At 37.6% G+C, this 21,383-nt stretch overlaps 2 protein-coding genes, 1 long non-coding RNA gene and 1 pseudogene across 3 annotated transcripts; 2 read left to right on the forward strand and 2 right to left on the reverse strand.

Annotated features, from left to right (window-relative positions):
* Positions 1-754: 754 nt before the first annotated feature.
* Positions 755-2,825, reverse strand: LOC103435167 (uncharacterized). Its single transcript, XR_529363.4, has 2 exons — positions 2,443-2,825; positions 755-1,484 (listed from the first exon to the last, which is right to left on the reverse strand). It is a non-coding gene; the product is annotated as an uncharacterized lncRNA (long non-coding RNA).
* Positions 2,826-3,509: 684 nt separating this feature from the next.
* On the forward strand, positions 3,510-6,352 carry LOC103436131 (uncharacterized). The gene is given in 10 exon segments (XM_070825776.1): positions 3,510-3,701; positions 3,814-3,930; positions 4,024-4,383; positions 4,852-4,877; positions 5,056-5,253; positions 5,331-5,430; positions 5,523-5,582; positions 5,849-5,956; positions 6,043-6,132; positions 6,134-6,352. Coding segments are annotated over 10 exon segments (1,347 nt in total). The 5' UTR covers positions 3,510-3,632.
* Positions 6,353-6,403: 51 nt separating this feature from the next.
* LOC103435172 (AP3-complex subunit beta-A-like) lies at positions 6,404-11,746 on the reverse strand (annotated as a pseudogene).
* Positions 11,747-14,209: 2,463 nt separating this feature from the next.
* LOC103435181 (protein INVOLVED IN DE NOVO 2) lies at positions 14,210-19,831 on the forward strand. Its single transcript, XM_008373582.4, has 8 exons — positions 14,210-14,490; positions 15,937-16,883; positions 17,177-17,358; positions 17,694-17,783; positions 17,882-18,169; positions 18,452-18,661; positions 19,181-19,422; positions 19,524-19,831. Exons 2-7 carry the CDS (start codon positions 15,965-15,967, stop codon positions 19,418-19,420), a joined length of 1,929 nt encoding a protein of 642 aa, XP_008371804.1. The 5' UTR covers positions 14,210-14,490; positions 15,937-15,964; the 3' UTR covers positions 19,421-19,422; positions 19,524-19,831.
* Positions 19,832-21,383: the final 1,552 nt, after the last annotated feature.

Raw genomic sequence — 21,383 nt, forward strand, 5'->3', positions numbered from 1 at the left:
TATGCTTTGAAAAAAAACCAGTTTTCCAAAGCTGCAAATAGCAGCTTCAGCTTTTTCCTTTGATTTCAGCTTATTCTCACAGCAGCTTCCAAAATAAGCTATTTTTTTTTCAGTTTACCAAACACCTAAAACCCTCACAGCTTTTTTTCATGGGTGCTTTTTTTTTAAGCACCTCACTCCCAAACCGCCCCTAAGAAGAGTCATTTGGTTTGCTTTGTGCATTAGTGCAACTCCCCAACTGTCTCACACACACATTTCCAAAGTCATGTAATAACTCATGTGAAGTAGAGATTTTTTAATGTGCTCTAAACATGGAGTAGTATACGATTTGTCACTATACCAGTGGTGCAATACTTGTGTTAAAAAATTAACAATTTAAATTATAAAACTTTTCTCTACATGTGCTGGCCACAATGAAAAAAATATAATTCAAAAGAAAGGGTGGTTTTGGTTCGGAAACCGAACTTAATTGGGCTTTACTAAATTTAAATGGTTTTGGTTCGGAAACCGAATGGTTTAGGAAGGGGAAAAAACCAAAATCGGACCCGATTATTTCAAGAGAATTTTAATGAAAAACTCTCGGTACCGTTCATTTTAACGAAAAACCACATTTTTCACTAAAAAGTCAATTCTGGTATTATTCACTTTATCCTTTATTTTATCTTTATTGATAAAACTCAAAATTTTAAAACCATTTTCATTAATTTTCCTTTATTTCAACTTAAAGAAATTCGGTAAAGGTTCTTCGGCCCAATTTTAAGTTGCTTTTTTTTTATTTTATTTTTTATGTTTTTGGTAAAACCTTTCCGAAGAAAGGAGAAGATTTTATTCCATGCAATATATTACAAACAGATGCCCACAAACAAAATAAGACCATAAACACAATTGGACCTCCCAACTAACCAAACAAAGCTCAACCAAGAGCCCAACATTATTAACATAACAAAAGAGACTTCTCGACCCCAGCATCCGCCGCCGAATGGTTTCTCAATCAACCCAAAACAATCCTCCAACAATTTGGCAAATCCAAACAAGCAGCTCCGCAGAAACCAACCACGAACACCTTTTCAGCCTAATTTTGTTTGGCTTCTGAAGCTTTTTTATTTTTTTGCCAATTCACATACAAAATTCTACAACTCTTTTTTCAGTAATTTCTTGTAGACTTTGCCACTTTGCTTCAAAACATTGGCACAACTTAGAGTTCGTTTTGAAATCAATTAACTAACTTAGTCATGACAACTCTTAGTTCAAAGTTCAAGCAGTTGATGAGTATTGGCCCTTTTAGGCCTCTTTCCCTCGTACATGGTCGACCCCTTCTCCTTGTAGAAGCTTGACTCATTTAGATGATTGACCCCTACCACTTGATTTTGAAATGGCTGGTCGTGGAGGTAGTGAATGGCGTCATTGAATTTGAGGTGGCGGAGGCGATGGAGGAGCTGCCATTTCACTTTGATTCAGATACTCACCTTCAAAATTAGGCACCCCTACATGTAGCAACAAATCGCAGACTATTTCAAATTAGTATATTGTTGTTGTTGTTATTATTATTATTATATAGCGAATTCAATGTATAGAATAAAAAATAAAAACATGAAATTAAATACTTACATTTTTCTAACTCTTTAAGTTTCTTGTATAATATGAGATTGTCAATTGTAGGCTCCTTGTAGAAACAAAATTCATTCCCTAAGCGAATCATTAGTGCACACTAATGTCTCAATCGTTGTAGGTGTTAAGGAAACTCTAAAAGGATCAACAACCCATCCACTAAGACTAAAGGCATTCTCACTAATAACGGTCCTACTAGGAAGAGCAAAAACATCTTTAGCAACCTTATTAGGTGTTGGATCTGTACCATAATTTCCTTTCCACAACATCCTTTGCAAGTTTGCAACCTTCTACTTGAGGTTGAGGGTGTGTAGGTGTTTGGCTTGTTTGTTTTCGGTTACCTAAGACCTTAGATATACTAGATTGGCTGCTAGACCCTTTCATCCGAAAAATGCACAATAATATATCACAACAATCAGTTTAACGTATATAAATATCATATTATTAATTAAAGTTAAAACAATCAATAATAACTATAATTTTTGCAGCAAGCATAATGTTTCACTAATCTTGTATTTTTGGCACCAAGCATAATTTTCAATTTGGAACAAGAAGCAACAGCTAGCTAATGACAAGAAGCAACAGGAAGTTCAGTTTTTCAATCTAATGTCAGCAAGCGAGCAACAAGAAGTCTAATGGCAGCAAATCCAATGGCAAGCATAGTGGCACAATCAAACAAGATGTCTAATCTTGGTGGCAAGCAACAACAATTCAACGACCATAATTTAAAACAGTTGGCAGCAAGTAAGCAACAACAATTCAACAACCATAATCTTGGCAGCAAGCAAGCAGCAACCATTCAGCAATCAAATCATCAAATCATAGAAACCTAACCTCAATATATCAAGCAGATCAATTTGCAGCACATCAGTTCTTCACTTGTCAGCGGTCCAACTGTAGAAGATTTTGGCGATGCCATTGGAACTGAGTTGTCGTGTTGTGCTCAATGGTCTGGTGTCGCCGGCGTTTTGATAGCCGGAGAAGTTGCAGAGCTGAGGTCGAGAGAGAGATGGCGTCGGAGTCGAGAGAGAAATTGTGAGGTCAGAGTCGTCAAAGGGTGAGGTTGAGAGACGAACAGTTGAGATTCAATCTCATCCGAATCCAACGGCTACTATTAATTTATTTAAATATAAAATTATATTAAAAACATTATTAGTTCGGTTTGGGATTACCAAACAAACGGTCAAAAGAAACTGAATAACAACAACAAAACATTTTTTCACTAAATAGGGTCTAAAGAAACCGAATACCATACTAAATTTTTTGATGTTTTTCTATTTTTGGTATGCTTACTAAAACTTTCGATGTTTTTCTATTTTTGGTATGCTTCAGTTTTGGGGGTTCGTGTTCGGATTTTCGGTATTTTTTCCAGCCCTAGTTAAATATATTCTCCGCAGTTCTTTTACTTTTCCAAATTTTTTTATTTTTTTAATTTTTTTTAATTTTTTGATCATGGACTTCACGCCCCCACCAGCCTCCTCCTGCAGTTGAAATTAAATGAAAATTCAATTTGTAGAAAGAGCATGGGATTGCCATGCACTTCCCTAACAACAACAATAATGATAAATAATTCCAACTGTATACAATCACTGATTCACAATCTTCAAAGATTATTCCACCCCTGTCAATTGGCTTTCGGTCAAGTAATATTTGCCTCCATTCAGTTAAAATAAGTCACGATTTAAATACATTAGGAAAATAGTACACAATATATATTTGTGATAAGTTCGATACCTAATTATGTCAGCAGAAAAAAAATTCTTACACGACCACATTCTCATTTCTCATGGATTTCAATTTCCCAATTTTCCCTCCTCCTTCCCTCTCAATCTTCTCAAATCTCAACCTCCCGCTCTTGCTTTGTTACCAACCATTAATGGCACCCACGACGTCACCTCACTCTCTCTTTTTAAGCACCTCTCCGTGTCTCAGTAACAGTATAACTTCCCATATTCCTGCAGCGTGCAGCCCTCAAATTTTTACTTCCAAACTGTTAGTAGTAGTGATCTTTGCTTCTGGAAATAATGAAATTAGAAGACTTTCTAATGCAACGAAACGAGGAGAAGCAGAGAGGACTTGATCTTGAGGAAGAGGTGATGATGATTATATAAGTTTTTAGCCCTTTTCCGACGTAGAATTTTGTGAAACATGTTAGGAATTTGTCACATAAGCTTGACACAGTCAAATTCTTGTGTGTTTATACAGGTTAAGAAATTGCAGGCAAAGTTGGAAGGAGAACAAACACTAGGCAGGTTTCTGCGTTGTGCACTTCATGATCCCGTTCAGTCACATCCACGTCTTTTTTCCTTGCTTCCAGCTCAGGTATTCTTCTGTTGTCAAACTGTGAATCTGCCGGTTCGGTCACGTTGATTCTTGCATGAACATGCCGGTCTAAATTCAGTCTGACAATGGCAGGTTGAGATATCAACACATTTTTCATGGCAGGTTCAGGAGCTGTTTTCGGAGCTTGCAATGGTAGAGGAAGAGATAGGTCAACTTGACAGAAAAGTCGAAGAGCTGAAACTGAGGTTGTACAAAGAAAGGGAACAAACAAGAGAATGGAAAGTGCATATGTGGCAATTAGGGCAACAGAAGCAGTTGTTGTGTAGAGTGGGAAACCAGTCAGTGCTAAACGAAGAGAGATGCAGATCGCAGAACTATGAAGCTTTGAGAAATTTGAGAAAAGAAAGAAGGTTGAGGGATAGAAGAGCATCTGTGGGTTCTGCAGCAGATATCCCAAGGTGGAATTTCACCAAGTCCGATGGTAAACTGCTTGTTTAACAGAAAAGGCATCAGTGATATTAGTAATCGAACCACTTAACTTACGTTGTATTTTATTTTGTAAGATTTCCGATGTGAGACTATATGTTATTCAACAATTCTGATCGGGATTGGATTGTACCAATAGTCCGATTTTACTAGAGACCGACCCCATCAAAATCATGTATGCAAGACGTCTATTCTTTCTTAAAGGATGGACGCTTCATGAAAATCTCACTTATTATCATATTTATTCAACTTTAATTTGATCTCATTTATTGATATAGTTGATCGTCAAGTGTATGGAATCGCCCTTCGACCGATCCGAGACTAGAATCCTGAAGTTTTAGATCTTAATGTCGATTGAATCATCGCAACACCTTGAAAGGCTAAAACAATCAACCCGTGTCAATAAATAGGATCTAAACTTAAGATTACTAAGTAGAAATGAGCGTTTCTCAACGTGTCCGTTTGTTTGAACAGGAGAAGCTGCTGAATTGTCAAGGAGGGTAAGTGGAAGAAGCAAAAACCAGGGCCATGGAGAAAATGATCCGAAACCAAATGAACTCTCAGAGGAACTTCTCAAGTGCCTTACATGCATATTTCTTGAACTGAAACAAACATCACTGGACAAAGAGGGATCATTTGTTGTCCCAAAGCTTGCTCTCTCCTGCATGAACTCGAAAGGGCTCATTCCGAAGACCTCAACATCCACAATTTCTTCAACTACAACACCTCATCCAATGCCGACCCTTATTGCATATTGCCTGACTTAGACGGCGCTGTCAGGGATGTTGGCCCGTATAAGAACTTAATCCAAATCACGAGGAGCTCGTTTGATGTCAGCCGCTTGTCTGAGTATTTGAATGGAATCGAAAAGTTGAGGTATTTACTTACTTGACCTACAAGCATTGTCAAAACTGGACAGCATTGTTTTGATGACATTTTTTTTGTGAATTCAGGAATTTGATGCATCAGCTGTGTGATGTGGACTTGACTTTCTTGACCTACAAGCAAAAGTTGGCATTCTGGATCAGCATCTACAATGCCTGCATCATGCATGTACTGTAAAGATCTTAAGCAACGTCTAGTAAAAGACCGAAAAATCCGAAAATGATATGTAATGGGTGCTTCTATTTCTTATCAAATTTCCGGCATTTCTGGAACATGGGCTGCCTTCCACACAGGAGAAACTGCTGGCTTTTATGAACAAGGTACACCGATTCTGGTATTCGTAGAAAAAAACGTAAACCATTCAGTTGGGAGTGCAGATGGCTAAAAGATGAGTTTAAATTTATAGTTTTCAGATAATACTGAGACTAAATGATCCTGTTTTCGTCTGGCTACAGAGCATTTCATTCTCCGTCATCCATCTGAATCGAAACATGTACGTGAAACAGATCAAAACTTGAGCTCTAACTGCACCCTCTCTTTTTTTCATATGTTTTTTTTCCTGATCAATTTACATCCCACTGGGTAGGGACCTGCCTATGGGAAGGAGATGCTACTAAGACATGCCTATGGTCTTGGATACCCCGAACCTTACGTCACATTTGCCCTTTGCCGCGGCAGTTGGTCCTCACCGGCAGTAAGTAGTGCCTAGCTCTCCCCTACTTTATTTCACAACATTTTTCTCCCTAACTTTGATGAAATTAAGCTCTGATGTGCGTGCAGTTAAGGGTTTATACCTCCGATGACATAGTCAATGAGTTAGAGAGAGCGAAACTGGAGTACTTGGAAGCTTCAGTGGAAGTCACAAGCAAGAAAGAAAATTGTGGTGCCCGAGCTTCTTCAATGGCACATGCTCGATTTTGCAGACAGTATGGAATCATTGCTGGAATGGATTTACAGCCAACTGCAGCGGTCTGGTTCACTGAAAAGATCGATAATCGAGTGCTTGAACGGAGAAACAAAGTCTCCGATCAGCAAAATGGTGGAAGTCCAACCTTATGAATCTGAGTTCCGGTACTTGTTGCCATTGTGAGCCAAAATAACAACTGCAGGAGGGCATAGCGTAGCATGAATGTCATCGATAAATCGCTTAACTTCTGTGTGTTATTCAGATGGATTTGAATTACACCAACTTTTATGTCCTATAAATTACAAATAGTAGACTGAATATCCAGAAAAACACTTTCCGAGCGAAAGAAAACGAACTCGAGACAAATCTGAGAATGAGTATAATTACAGTGCTTTTGCCCGCTGTACAGACAATACGTTAAACATCCGGATAGCCGGAATAGTTGGCAGTACACGGCGGGTTTTCTATTAACTCCAAAACTTGATTACTGGTTTCCGATGTCCTTACTAGCTACCTATGGGCATGAGAGGGTTCGACTGAGAAATTTACGATCCTGTTCAGAAGATTCAACCCAAATACAGTTTCTTCACAGTTCACTTTAACTGATATTTCCAATGGTTCTGTACATCTACCTTTGACAGTAACGGTTATCAAGCAGGGGACAGAGGTGCTCAAAATCTTGCTGCTGAATCGTAAGCACAAACCTGTTGCATCATCAAGCTTCGCTGCAACTGGCAAATCGATGGATACAAGATGAAGATTTGCATTGCTAAGCATCTTCAATGCAAGACTTTGACAGATTACGAGAAATTTGTCTTCTACCAATGAGTTGTCCTTGTCGAACTCCTTGATGTGATCAGTGAAGGTGCACCTGTTGAAGAAAACACAACACTCAATATAGAATACACAGCAAAAGACCAAATGCGAAGGGTTGTTTTGGAAACTATGATTAATAAGTTAGAAATTTGTATATACGACATTAGAAAAACAAGCCAGTTTACCTTCTTACGCATTCAAACATTCCACGCAGTTGAGACTCCTTATTTGTAAAGGCTTCAACATCCATAGGAAGAGCTTTTACAATGTATCCAATGTCAGGCCGCAATTTAATAGGATGCTTCTTGCCGTTACAATATAAGGTCAGTTTTAGAGGCAAGAGGTGGTGATGGAAGCGGACCTGGATGCTTCTTGTCACAGTCTGGCCAGGTTCCAGAGAAGTGATTTCTTCTATAGAAACCAGATTTGGCTCATTATTTTGAGGTATCGTTGAGCTGTGGTATCAAGATAATCGTAACAAAAGGTATATGATAACTGACATAACCAACATCCATCCAAGAATAAAATAAAATAAATTCAGAAGAAAACTGGAATTTTAGATTAGCATCATATCAGACAAGTACAGTTAAATTACCTTTCATCTGAAAACGAAGCTTGGTCTACAGAATCCTTGCCTTTGCCAGCCTCCTCGTCAACCAAAGTCACATCAGACACGGTCTCCTTTGAACAGTTCTTGAAGGAAACTTCTATACATATAAATAGAGGAGAGATACTTGATATCTCAGATGAAAACGAATAGTCAACCTTTAAGCCGTTTCCATTCACAGGGTCTAAGAGTGGATAGCTTTTATGTCTAACTTGACCTCCGATGTCCCTGATGGAGATTCTTGCTGAAGACGTACGGACTTGACTTTGTTCTGAAGTATTTGGGTTTGAAAAACCAGGTTGGTCATCTAACCATGATTCTAAAGCTCTATTTGACAACAACTCCCCAAAATCAGAAGCAGACTGAGAAGCTCCATTTGTCCTTTTATCTGAAAACTGAATCAACTGATGAGAATTACCATCATCTTCACGTGCAGAACCAGCTGAGTCCTCATCATCTGTAACATATTGGTCACCATTAGTGACTGCCTCTCCAAATTCATTGAGTTTGGGGCCATCACTGCGCAAACTACAAGGCTTTGGGAGAGGTTCGTACCCAGGAGCAGCATGAAGTACTATCTGCGATAAAGAGCCAGGAAGGTAAAACCGTTGATCAATGGGCTCATGGGACACTGGTTTCCTTTGTTTTCCAAACAAGATTTCTGCCAGGAGACGTGAACTATCTTTATCTTGGGGCGGACGGTTGTTTTCCTCCTCCAAGCCTTGAGAATCTAGATAAGTTGAAAGAAGTTTCTTTAAGAAATGAGCTCGGTCACAAATGTCATAGTTTAAATCGCATTTGGCCAACTCCAACACGTAGATTAAAACCATTTTGATTGTCAACAGGTCATTCCCTTTTGTCCCTGATAAAACCTACAGAACAGATCACCTCAACATTTAGAAACAAACATAATGATATTTACCACATTTACTTAGAGAAGACCACTCTTGGGAGCAGCCTCTCCATAAATGGGGGTAAGGCTAGCCGACATTCACCTCTCCCAGACCCTGCGTAAAGCGGGAGCCTTGTGCACTGGGTACGACCTTTATTTTATTTTACTTAGAGAAGACCACTATGCAGTAGTACCTTAACAGCGGTATTACAAATCTGAAGCTTTGTTTCCACTTCTTCGGAAGCAAAGCACCTTGCAAGATACTTGAGCACTGTAGCTAACATCCTTGGGATGAGATCACCTAAAGAGTTATACTCCCCCACCATCCAAACAACCATAGCACGCACATCAGGCACCTTTATTGAAGTTAAACTTCGAACCAATTGGATAATAACCTTGAAAAGGCATAAAAGTTTGTTAATAAATGCCCCAAAAAAAAAGAGAGAAGAAAGACAAGGTAACAAAGAATCGCATACTACACTAGTAAATCACGTATCTAGCCCTGACTACACATCTAATGGCAGCAACTTGGCAAAAATTTTGAAAATACCTTTTCATGACTGGGTGGATCTTGCTGAATGATTGACTTTATGGACATTATTGCTTGAATCAGTATATCTGCTTCAGCATCCACAGACCCAAACTCACCTGTTGTAAGTTCTGCAAAATTAGATAATAATTCAGAAATCAAAAAGCAAAGTTTTTTCAACTTCTACACACAACAGATAGATAGTCACAGACGCTGTCTGGTCAAAGCCAATAGAAACTCCAAGCATGAATTTGACATTTCTGGAAGTCGTTGCGCACATATTCCAATTCTAGCAACAGTATCAGCAGCAAATCTCCTGTCTGGGTCTCTAATATAATCCTAGCAACAAACAAAAACAATAAGCAAAGCTTACATGCCTTTCATTTTATAAATTTTAACAATCATAAAAGCTTGCAATTCTCAAATAAAGTTGATGATGCATAGCGAAGTCCGAAAGCCAACTAGGCAACTAATAAATCAAACATAATGACTGAAAAACTTAAAATACACCATCCACACACATGCACTTAAAGTATGAAAAATCTAGTACATATGAGTCTCTGTCATAAGAGGAAAGGCAAAATATAATTTCTTCAGGAAAAAAAAATACCTGAAATTCTTTGAGTATAAATGAAATTGATGAATCTGTAGCAATGTAAGCCAGTATATCCAGTTTCAAAGCTTTAATTTGATATGAATCCAAAGAGCATATAAAGAAATCTTCAAAGTATGGAGAGAAGAGTGAAGGAATTGCTTTGGCCAACACTTGAATGTTACATAAAACCTGCACTGATCAATCAATAAAACAATCTTCACCGTCTTACCAACTGTTAGGTAAGAAAAGAAAATTCAAACAGGACAAAAGAAAGTTTATGAAATCTTAACAATATATGAATTCACACGGTCACATGCATGGGGGTAAGGCTAGCCGACATTCACCTCTCCCAGACCCTGCGTAAAGCGGAAGCCTTGTGCACTGGGTACGACCTTTTAAACACGGTCACATGCATGCATCAATAAAATTAAAAAGTAGTTCTTCAATACCACATACAAACCAATTAAACTGTAAGGAAATGTTAACTACCACATATTTTGAGGCATTAGATGATCTTAGGACGAACAAGAGTGGCTTAACGATTCTTTTCAAATCCTCCACCGGCGCCATAATCCAATGTACGCCAGCAGCGGCTAGTACAACTGCACTGTTATTACTCCACAACAATGGCGATGTACATTGCAGCAGGATCTTCACATCATCATTATTTTTTCCAGATGTAAAACGAGCACAACTAAATTCAGAGGAATCTTTATTCATGAAACTTAATCGCGATAAATATTCAGCTGGTCCTTCAATATAACAACGGGATACAGCATTTGTTAATTCAGACTCATAAAGATCATTCATGTCACCGTTGTCATCCAACGCAGAGTTGTTATCCAAGCAATACTTTTCAGATCGAGAATTCTCAGTTCCATGCAAAGAAAACATAATGGAATCCTTTACAAGCCCATGCCTTGCAACTACATAGCGCAAAAGGATTCCAATTAAGACTATTTTACCCCATTCTTCCACATCGGGAAGAACCTCGCATAACCTTTTATAGTTCCTTCCAATCAGTGACAAATTATTCGGACAAACAGAAGAGAAAGCAGCAGCAGCAGCTCCAACAACACAAGGGGAAGTCATTCAACAATATTCCAATAATCTGCATAGAGAAGACCATTATTTAAGAGATAGCCAGTAGATCATGTAATAGAATCAAATGAACATCAACATCTTAATGATAAGAACTCCAAATAAAAAACCGAAATCAAACCTCTTCAATCCCCGCAGTATTCTCCTCAAGGTGCAAATCGTGCAGCTTACGAAGTGCATTGGCCGCGCATTTTCTAACATACACAGAGGGATCTCTAGCACATTTTCCTGCTGCAACAAGAACCAAAGGTGCAATAACGTGTAGCCGAATCCCTGCCATTGTTCTCAGTGCCCACGCCCTCACTAACGGATTCGGATCCCCTAAATCCTTCTGGAAATAATTAATCGACAGCAATGCTTCGTTTGGACGCCTGAATGCATGTAAACATCGATGATTTCGAAAACAACAGCAAAAAGATAGCTCAAATTTTGAGTAAAGATTCAAATGAAATCAAAGAGTATTGAATTCAGCTTACTTTTGAGCATAATGCAACAAATACAAGTAAACGAGCTTCTTCACTTCCAACGACTGCGACGCTACATTCTTCACAACCTGCAATTCCAATTCAACCGGAACGAAATTCAAATTACAAAATTGATTGCTCCGATTTTTCAAATTTTTATCAATTTTCGGATTCGTATTCGAGAGTGATGGAGTTGGAGAGCGACCTGAGGGAAGAAATTGGAGACTTCGAAGCCCTGGGCGATGAGAGCGAGCAATCGCTTGAGAGCCTCGCACTTCTCGGAGTCGAACCTGCTGTCGAGGAGAGGAGCGATGCTGACGTCGTCGGGATCGTCGTAGAGGTGCGCGTCGGTGCCGATCCGGAACACCATTGTCGACGCCTTGCTTAGAGAACTCCGCCGTTGCTCCGAATTGATTGAACATCTTCCTCCACGGTTTTCTGGTGCTCCTGAAAGCTCACTCGTCTCTGTGAGCGTGTCTGAGTAACGAGATAGAGAGAGAGGTGGGGCTGCGAAGGCGACCTGGCAAACGGATCGGATCCGGCGTTTTAAATTTTATTAGCGGGTTGATGCGCGCCTAACCGATCAGGTGAAACAGTATATATTGAATTTTTTAGTCAACTTTATAACTGGTTCTTGACTTGCACTTTAGTTTGATCCCCTTCAACTAAAAATTCATTAATTGAGATCGAATTTAATAAAATGTGTAGTATTAGTCTTTTTCGTTAACTAAAAGTTTTACTAATAGACTAATGTTGCATATTTTGTTAAATTCACCGTTCTTAATTAACGAATTTTAATTGAGGGATGAAACCTAAACTAAAGCGTAAATTCAAGGACTAATTCTATATTATATTTTTAGTAGAGTGATACGGTTATTAGGTTAAATACTCAGTTGTTAGGAGGAGTTTGTGACAATCAAACCCACATCATGATTGTTTTTCGCAACTGCGATTAAACGCTAGTTACAGTAAATATTAAGTGTTACTATGTCATTCATATGTTATATTTCTCACTCACTCTATATTTCAAATATGGAGTAAATTGTAGCAATAATCCCTCAACTTTAATCCAATTGGAGCAATGGTCTCTCAACTAAAAATCTATTACCACTGGTTCCTCATTTTGATAGAGTTCTGACAAAGTTGACGAAAATGACTATAGTAACATGTTTTGATGAGTTTAGGTACCAATGTTGATAGATTTTTAGTTGATAGATCATTGCTCCAATTTGATTAAAGTGGATGGACTATTACTACAATTTACTCTTCCAATATGAGAAGCGATAACCTACAAGCAACATTTGCACTCCACCCACCCACAATGTAAGTGTTTCAACACATGAAAATTTAAGTATGTAAAGGTCACAAACTCTTGAGTCAATGTAAAAAAACCAAACATTGACTACTAGATGTTACATTCACAAGTGCATGGTTTAATAAACTAATTAAGGAGATAAAAAATGTTTTGCATGTGAAACACAACTAAAGATGTCAAACGCGTGAGTCAATCTCAAGTTACTTGCACCTGGCTTACAAAGTTGGAAAACGACAAACCTAGAACGCACATAACGTATCTTTTTTACTATAGCACTTGCTCTCTCTCCTATGCCGTGAAAAAATAAATAACTTGAACTCTTTTTTACAGCAACGATCACATTTGGTCGGAAACTAAAATTACACACATCATAATTATATACAAACAATGAGTAAATCAACTTTGAATCCAATATATTATACATACATCTTCGTCATTAGAACAAAACTACTTACTTCAATCGGACATGAAAATGGGATGCGAAAGAGGATATGCATCCCCTATTAGAAATGCTCTAATTAGGTGCTCACTTAATCCTTCCCACACCATTTCCATTGCTATTACGTATGGATGACAACATAGCGGATTGGGCTCAGACGTTCCACCCTACACCTAAACTCGTGTAGCCAAATCCAAAGTTATAGAATTTTCGCCACTTAGTACTACGGTCTAGTGGTATTCTTCTTCACTTGTAAGAGAGGTCTTAAGTTTACTTTTCGTCAAAGGCGATTTTGAACCACATTATTGCTAACTCATTGTGAACCTTAGCACACTTCCCCACCCCTTAGTGTAGATAATATCATGTGTTAAAAAAAAATCGTAGAATCCCCAAACGAGTTTTCCTACCTGTTGGATAATATATTTTCCATATAGTAACTGGTTTTTCCATTACAAATTTACAATAGTTATATATTATATATCTATTTATATAATTAAATAGAGGATTTTGCATAAAAACAAAATAAAATAGACTATTGATGTTAATACAACTGATATAATGCATATACTGAATAATATTAAATATCATCTTTATCATAAAAATATTTATACTATTAATAATTAATAAGCGTCATATAAATCATAATTAATAAAAATAAAAATATGATTATTGATAATTCGCTTCCCCATATAATAAATTTTTATTAAAAGATGAAAACGGTTTAGTTTCATGTATGGGTTCGGGGTGGATACCTCAATAACTATAATCAAACTTGAAATCGAAAAATTAACACAACAATTATTCGTAACCGTGAAACACCCAAAATTTAATCTTTGAAACCAAGCTATTCAGAACGGTTACCTATGTAAATTAGGTTTGACGGATTAAATAATTTTATTAAATTATTTCTAAAATTTTATCAAAATAAATTATTTCTAAAATTGTGTAAAACAACAATGATGAAATGCCGTAGAGAGAAATGCTAAGGCCTAAAGTGGGACTCTCATTGTGTTAAAAAAATAAAACAGAAGAAAAGAAAAAAAGATGGGACTCATTATAACCTATTTGACAATTCAGAGTTTAACGTTAATTTGTATACAAACATTATACAAAAAGTTTTATAAAAAAATCTCTATCACATTTCACATACCATAGATTAAAGAGAAATCCACCTGAGCTAGGTAATTAAACATGTCAGGAAAATTAACAGATTGGATAAGACATGTCCCCACAGGACCCGTCAAAATTTACCCCAAATCCATAAATTTTAACTCGGAAATCCATAAATTTTCGCCAACTTTTATAACTTTTACCAACTCATCTCATCACTCCCGATTCAGTCAAAGGGTCGTTGACGTCTCCAACTTCATACATTTGTCGCCTTCCCGATGTTCTCACTTGTCACGCACACCACAGTGCTCCAATTACCAATGTCCTCTTTCGCTTTTAAGTTTATGGCCTCTTCTGAGCACTGAGCTGCTGCGAATCTCTCAGGGCCCTGCCCCCAATTCTTCTTCCCCCGCAAACCCTAATTTTGGAGCTCAGGAGCTCCGATTTCCGCAGGTCAATCTCTCTCTCCCTCTCTACAATTTAGCTGATCGCTGTTGGGTTTGCTTGTTCCGCTACATGCACGTGCTTGTTTGGTTGAAATGTTGAATGTACAGCATGCATTGTTAATTTTGGGTTTCTGGGTTGTTTGGGTTCGAGTTTTGCAGCTTCAGTCTCCGTTTTGTTCTGTGTTTTCACTGATCTGCGGCATCTGCTTGTATAATTTTTGTGTGTGTGTGTTTGGTTGCAGGAATAACAATTAGGACACTATTTATGTACTGTTTTCTTTCAATTTTTGACGATTTTTCTTTTCGAGTTTTTATGATTTTTTGGGCTTGTGTGAATTTTGTGTACAATGCGGTTTCATATAGCAAGATGTTTCTTTTAAGGCAAAAATGGATGATTATTTTGGAAATTGTGTTATGAGGTCTAAAATATCAATGATATCGGAAATATCGGTAGTAAAAAAAACATGGAAATTTCAATGGAAATATTGGGATATTATCGATATCGATAAAAATTGAATAAAAATCATGGAAATTGTAAGAAAAACTTGGAAATTTTTATTGAAACTTTGTAGGATGTTTATTTAGTCAATTATTTATTAGTTTATCACAAAAAATTGGAAGGAAATGCATTGCATGATGGATTTAAATAATTTAAGTTGATTATATAGCGAGCTGACAAACATTGTGAGTGTAGAAAATATGTAGTAATTAATAAAAGAAGTTTAAAACACACCATAATCATTTATATATAATGAATTAGTACAATATTTTACACTTTATACATTGCATGGTAAGATACATGGGTGACTTAGTACCACATAGAGTTCCTATCAAGGTCTAAAATATCGATGATATCGGAAATATCGGTAGTCCAAAAACACGGAAATTTCGATGGAAATATCGGGATAATATCGATATTTTAGACCTTGGTTATGAGTGATTTTACTGTAGAGAAATGAGGAATGATGCGGAGACCGAACCCGAATTCTATATATAGAGCTTTCACTGCTGTACAAGGGCTAAACTTGTGAAACCCAAAGCCTTAATTTGTGTGATTTCTTCATGTATCCTGAATGTTGGTTATGCATGTCCTTCTTTTTATGGGTTCGATCTTTCAGCTTGTGACCTGTAACTTGTAAGTTGCTTTTAATTTTGAAACCCCTTGATTCTCTGCTTCAGGGAACAACAAATTTACCCATATGCCTTTCTTTTCCATGAACTGTTTTGGGGACATTTATGTTGGGGTTTTTGGTGCAAATATTGTTAAGTTCGAAAGAAATTAGATTAACAGTATCCTGAACTCTCCAAACTGAACAGCGGCAACTAAACACCTGCTTTTTCACTTTAACCGCGGCTGCACATGTTCATCTTGCCAGAAAATGAACTATTCAAAATCATCGAATTCACATAATAATGACTAGTGGCATTGATATTTCGTATTTTCTGTTTTCAGGGTTTAGTGCTTTTTAAGTACTGTTCAAATGGGAAGCGTGGCGGATCATAGCTCTGAAGATGATACGGACATGAGCGAAACAGAACTGGATGAGGAGGTAGAAGAATATTATGAAGAGCTGAAGAATGGAAAACACAGTGTGAGAAGCTCAGATGGGAGATACACTTGCCCTTTCTGCCCGAGTAAGAAAAAGCGGGATTTTGTTCTCAAGGAACTTCTCCAACATGCTTCTGGGGTGGGAAAGAGTACTTCAGATAAGAGAAGCACAGAAGAAAAGGCCAAACACTTAGCTGTGGTGAAATATTTGGAAAAAGATCTAGCAGCTGAAGGTGGTCCATCTAAAACTGTGGCTGAAGAACCGCCAATTGATTGTGACCAGGATGAAAAGTTAGTGTGGCCTTGGACAGGGGTTGTGGTTAATATTCCAACCAGACGGGCCAATGATGGGCGATTCGTCGGAGAAAGTGGATCGAAACTGAGAGATGAGCTAAAAAGGAGGGGATTCAATCCCTTAAGGGTGCACCCTTTATGGAATTATCGGGGTCACTCGGGAAGTGCCATTGTAGAGTTTAGGAAAGATTGGCCTGGTTATGTTAATGCCATGTCATTTGAGAAGGCTTATGATGTAGACCATCATGGAAAAAAGGATTGGGAGGCTAATAGTGACCAAAAATCTGGACTTTATGCCTGGGTTGCTCGTTCAGATGACTATAAGGCTTCCAATATTGTCGGAGAACACCTCCGCAAGATTGGAGACCTTAAATCAATTTCTGAAATTACGGAGGAAGAAGCCAGGAAGCAGGATAGACTAGTAACTAATCTTAACAACATCATTGAGGTCAAGTACAAAGACTTGGAAGAGATGGAGCTGAAATGTAGTGAAACTACAAATTCCATTAAGAGCGTAATCACAGAGAAAGAAAAGATCGTTCAGACTTATAATGAAGGTAAGATTTAGTTTAATTTATTAAAAAAACGGAAGAGTGCTACTTATCAAATGAAAGAATGAGTTTGCATTTTATTTATTTTTTTGCTTGCTTTTCTGATTCCTCAATAGAGTTGAATCCCGAGTATCTATTACATTTGTTATATTCTATTTCTGCAGCTGTACAGTGTCCGTATGATTTGGATAAAGTGGCTTGGTTTTCACCATTTTGGATTTATTATATTTCATTATCATTTTTTACTGGTATGATGCTGTAGCAACCTTAATTCATGCCATACATTTTTGTTGTGATAGAGATTAAAAAGATACAAACAAGTGCTCGGGATCACTTTCAGAGGATTTTTGGCGACCATGAAAAACTGAAGTTGCAACTCGAAACTCAAAAGAAAGATCTAGAGTCCCGCATAGAAGAAATGGAGAAGCGTGCGGTTGCTAACGAAGATGAAAGTAGGAAGCTCGCTGAGGAGATTGAAAAGGTTTACTAATTTGTGCTTCATTGTTTCACATGTTCTCTTAGATTTCATGATTCAATTCTTGTGACCTTATATAAAATTATGAATATTGATGGGATGGAAACTAGTTTGTTGAATGTTACAAAAAATTAGCATGCTATTCAAGTGTCATCAATTCGGATCATGAATAATTTGGGTTTTATGCACTTGTGTTTAATTTTTTTTTATAGTATGTGATGTTTTTGTCTTGGTTACGTTTCGATTGCAACATGAGTTGCATTTATTTGTGGTCAATGTTGTTGAAGCCTTGAAAGATGGTTTCGAACACTTGATAACAGTGATATTGTTTGTTCTTGTAGAATTCCATTAAAAATAGTTCACTTCACTTGGCTTCTATGGAGCAACTGAAGGCTAATGCAAATTTATTGAAACTGGCCGAAGATCAAAAGGTTTGTTGGCTATTTTTAAGTGCATAAAAAATGATCTAAAAGTTATTTATAGATTTCAGAGAAGATCTTTGATGTATGCGACAACCATTTTGATCCAGAGGCAAAAGGAACAGCTCCACAATAAAATAATTAAACTGCAACAGCAACTGGATACAAAGCAAACTCTTGAATTGGAAATTGAGCAACTAAGAGTGAATTTAAATGTTGTAAGGCGCATGGGAGATGACGGTGATGTTGAAGTGCTGAAAAAGGTGGACAACATGATCAAAGGCTTGAGAGAAAAGGAAGAATCACTAGACGACTTAGAAGCTTTAAATCAAACTTTAATTGTAAAGGAGCGCAAGAGCAATGATGAGCTGCAGGAAGCCCGGAGGGAATTGATTAATGTAAGTTTTTTCTGTTTGATCTTTAATATAAATGTTGCTCAGTTACTATTCTTTATACTAAAAAAGACGTCTGACATTTCAGATGATCTTACAAGAATTTAGGATATAATTATGTGTCCGTACTTGTATGTTTGCAAAAACTGGTTGATATTTGACTGAAAGTGGGATCTTCAGTTTTGTACTATAATGTGGAATATGACCCTTTGTGCATCAGATATTTTTTAAAGTTCTGTTCTTAGTTTCTTATGCTTATGATAAGCTATTAATATTCTTAATCTGCAGGGATTGAAGGAAATATCAAGTAGTGCACATATTGGTGTTAGGAGAATGGGTGAGCTTGACAGTAAACCGTTCCAAGAAGCAATGAAGAGAAAGTATAATGAGGAAGAAGCAGAAGAGAAAGCAACGGAGCTGTGCTCCTTGTGGGAAGAATACCTGAAGGACCCAGAATGGCATCCTTTCAAAGTTACTACGGTTGACGGGAAACATAAGGTACTTCCTAATATCATTATTTCATTGTGTTGGGGTTCTTTTGCTGTTTTTCTTAGCACAAGAAAGCATCTGACGAAAAAAGTATCCAATATGCTGACATAATTAAAAATATTTCTTAGATTGAAGTAGTTTGGCTATCCCTGTGAGTTACTTATAAAACTAGTTGTGCAAAATATGTGATCGTGGTGGCAAAATCCTTTCCCAGTGGCGTAGCTGATGTTCATCACATACGATCTCCACTCACATGCTTAATTGGTTTGTGTTTTAATGTCATTTATAATTTCTGGTTGGAAATGGACTCTCCGCTGTCTTAACGCATTATGCATTACAATGTGAGCATATATCAATTACTTTTGTCGATAAGTCTGCCTTGAGAGCAAAGATATTTGCAGCGTTATTGAATCGTGTAATTCTTTTAATCATAATCTAATGGATCTCAGTGCTTTTCCTTGTGAATCATTGGCACTTGCTCGCTGTCCCCTTTGCTTCCTTTTCACTAGTTTATGTTTTTATGTTCAGGAAGTTATATCCGTCGAGGATGAAAAATTGAAAGATTTGAAGAAAGAACTGGGTGAGGAAGTGTCCAATGCTGTAACATCAGCTTTAACAGAGATCAATGAATACAACCCTAGTGGGAGGTACATAACGTCGGAGTTGTGGAACTATAAGGAGGGACGAAGGGCTTCACTAAAAGAAGGTGTTGTATTTATTCTGAATCAGTGGAAAACAAAGAAGCGGCGGATGGAGCTGGAATACTGAAGGTCAGCATTCGATGTTTGTAATAGCTTATCTAACGATTTGACATAAATTTATTAGTCTGAATGATGATTGATTTGCGTATTTTCCATTTCTGTTTCTGCAGTTCCATCTGGCCAGCTTAATGGATCATCCTCTCAACACAGATTTGCTGAATAAGTGGTTAACCTGAAGGAGGACTCTACCTTTAGATGTATTCGTTTTCGTTGATCGTGAACTTTGCACTTCAAATAAAGCATTAGTAGTGTAAGCTTTCCCAGTCCATATGTGGACAGGACCCAACTTCTTATTCAAACTCTCAGGGAACGGAATCGTTTCATCACTATAAAAATTTATGGCTGAGAGCGAACTGCCGGTATCTGACTCTGGGTGTATCAGTATTTAACAATGTACAATAGTACTGCAAGCTTTTCAGTTCCTTTGTCTTATCAATTGGTACCTGAATCATGAAGCTGGTCCCGACTTGTCTTCGGGTCGAGAAAAACTTGCCTGTAATGGGGTGTATACACCTTGTTTCTCACTCTCCGCAATGTCCTTGCGGATAAGTGTATACACCTTCCAAAACAAGGTTTTCTCCATCTAATTATAATTGAAGCAGTTTTCTTTCTTGGTTAATGATTAGCTAAAAATGGCAATAGGGTACGAGCGAATAAAAATTTATCAGCCAGTCATATTGTAACGCGTGAATTGCTAACCATGTAGTTAGTACAAATGAAAACGGAGAACTTGTTTACTCATCAATTAATCATTTCGAGGTCCCGAGTTCAAATTCACGTTATGCATCTGAGGTCTTGAGTTTGACGCTCAATAATCATTATCTTTTGTTGTACAATAAAGAGCAAACAGAAGTAAAATAAAAATAATAATTCCGTCAAACTGAACGGGAGAGAGAATGCTGCAAACGACGTCGGCCAACATGGGAAAATTCTTTTACGCAGAACGACGCCGTTTTCCTTTTCCACTCTCCAAAATTAACCCTAGTGCTATATATATTCGTGTTCTGTCTACCCAACGCCTCAGATCTCCATCGCCTACGTCTTCTGTTAAAAATTGGGGCTGTGATTAGAAAGAGAGAGGCTTGAGCGGCCGTTCCTCTAGACAGACGCTGGAAAACCTAATTGGTCAAAAGTTTCAAGGAGATCAAAGAGAAAGCAGAACACTCGCCGCCGCTTTTCACCTGAATTGCAGGCTTTTGGCGTCTCTGCCGAAACTGTTGCGCTCCTCGACTCTTTCTACCCGATTGGGTCCGACCCGCAATGACAGGCCATCCAATTCTATACACTTGATATGAGCCCCCCAGCCCCCTTTTCGGTACAGAGGGATTTTTAATTTTTAATTTTTAATTTTAGGGTTTTTTGTGTGTGTGATTTGAGGGTTTTGGGAATATATGGCACTTGTTGGGTTGTTCAGAGGAAGCGATTTTGATTTGCTTTCTCGCGGAGACCAACGGTGCTTACAGTGAAGGCCCGATTCGCACCGTTTCGGTGGGAGTCGGGCAGCGGCCAGACAACCGTAGCGATGGTATCCACAGATGGCGGGTTCTCTCTGTCCCGTTTTTCTACTAAATTCCATCTCACATTTTCTTATATTTCAATTAATTTTACCAAATTTTGTTTTTTTTTTACTTGATTTTTTCTATTTCTTTGGTTGAAAATTGAAATATAATTATCTAATCAAGGGTTCTATATTATGTTTGATCATTGGTTGATTTTTGAGTTTTGGATTGGACATGATGATTAAAGACCTGGACTGCTTGAACCTGATGATTAATGACCCTAAATCCTGTTTTATTAAACAAATCATAAACCCTAAACAATAAATCTGAAACAAAGGAGAACAATGCCCCCAAGAGATAGAAGGACTTGCATGAAGCGAGGACTTGAAAATAATTATTAAGGATTCGAGGACTAAAACAAATCGTGGATGATATCATGATAAGAGGGAGAAAAACTTGAATGAAACAGCC

Source organism: Malus domestica, chromosome 07, assembly GCF_042453785.1.
Source record: "Malus domestica chromosome 07, GDT2T_hap1".
Lineage (NCBI taxonomy): Eukaryota > Viridiplantae > Streptophyta > Magnoliopsida > Rosales > Rosaceae > Malus > Malus domestica.

Coding starts and splice junctions, on each gene's coding strand:
- LOC103435181 (XM_008373582.4), top strand. CDS start 15,965: ATGGGAAGCGTGGCGGATCATAGCTCTGAAGATGATACGGACATGAGC. Junction 18,170..18,451: donor CCCGGAGGGAATTGATTAAT/GTAAGTTTTTTC, acceptor CTTAATCTGCAG/GGATTGAAGGAAATATCAAG. Junction 18,662..19,180: donor CGGTTGACGGGAAACATAAG/GTACTTCCTAAT, acceptor TTTTATGTTCAG/GAAGTTATATCCGTCGAGGA.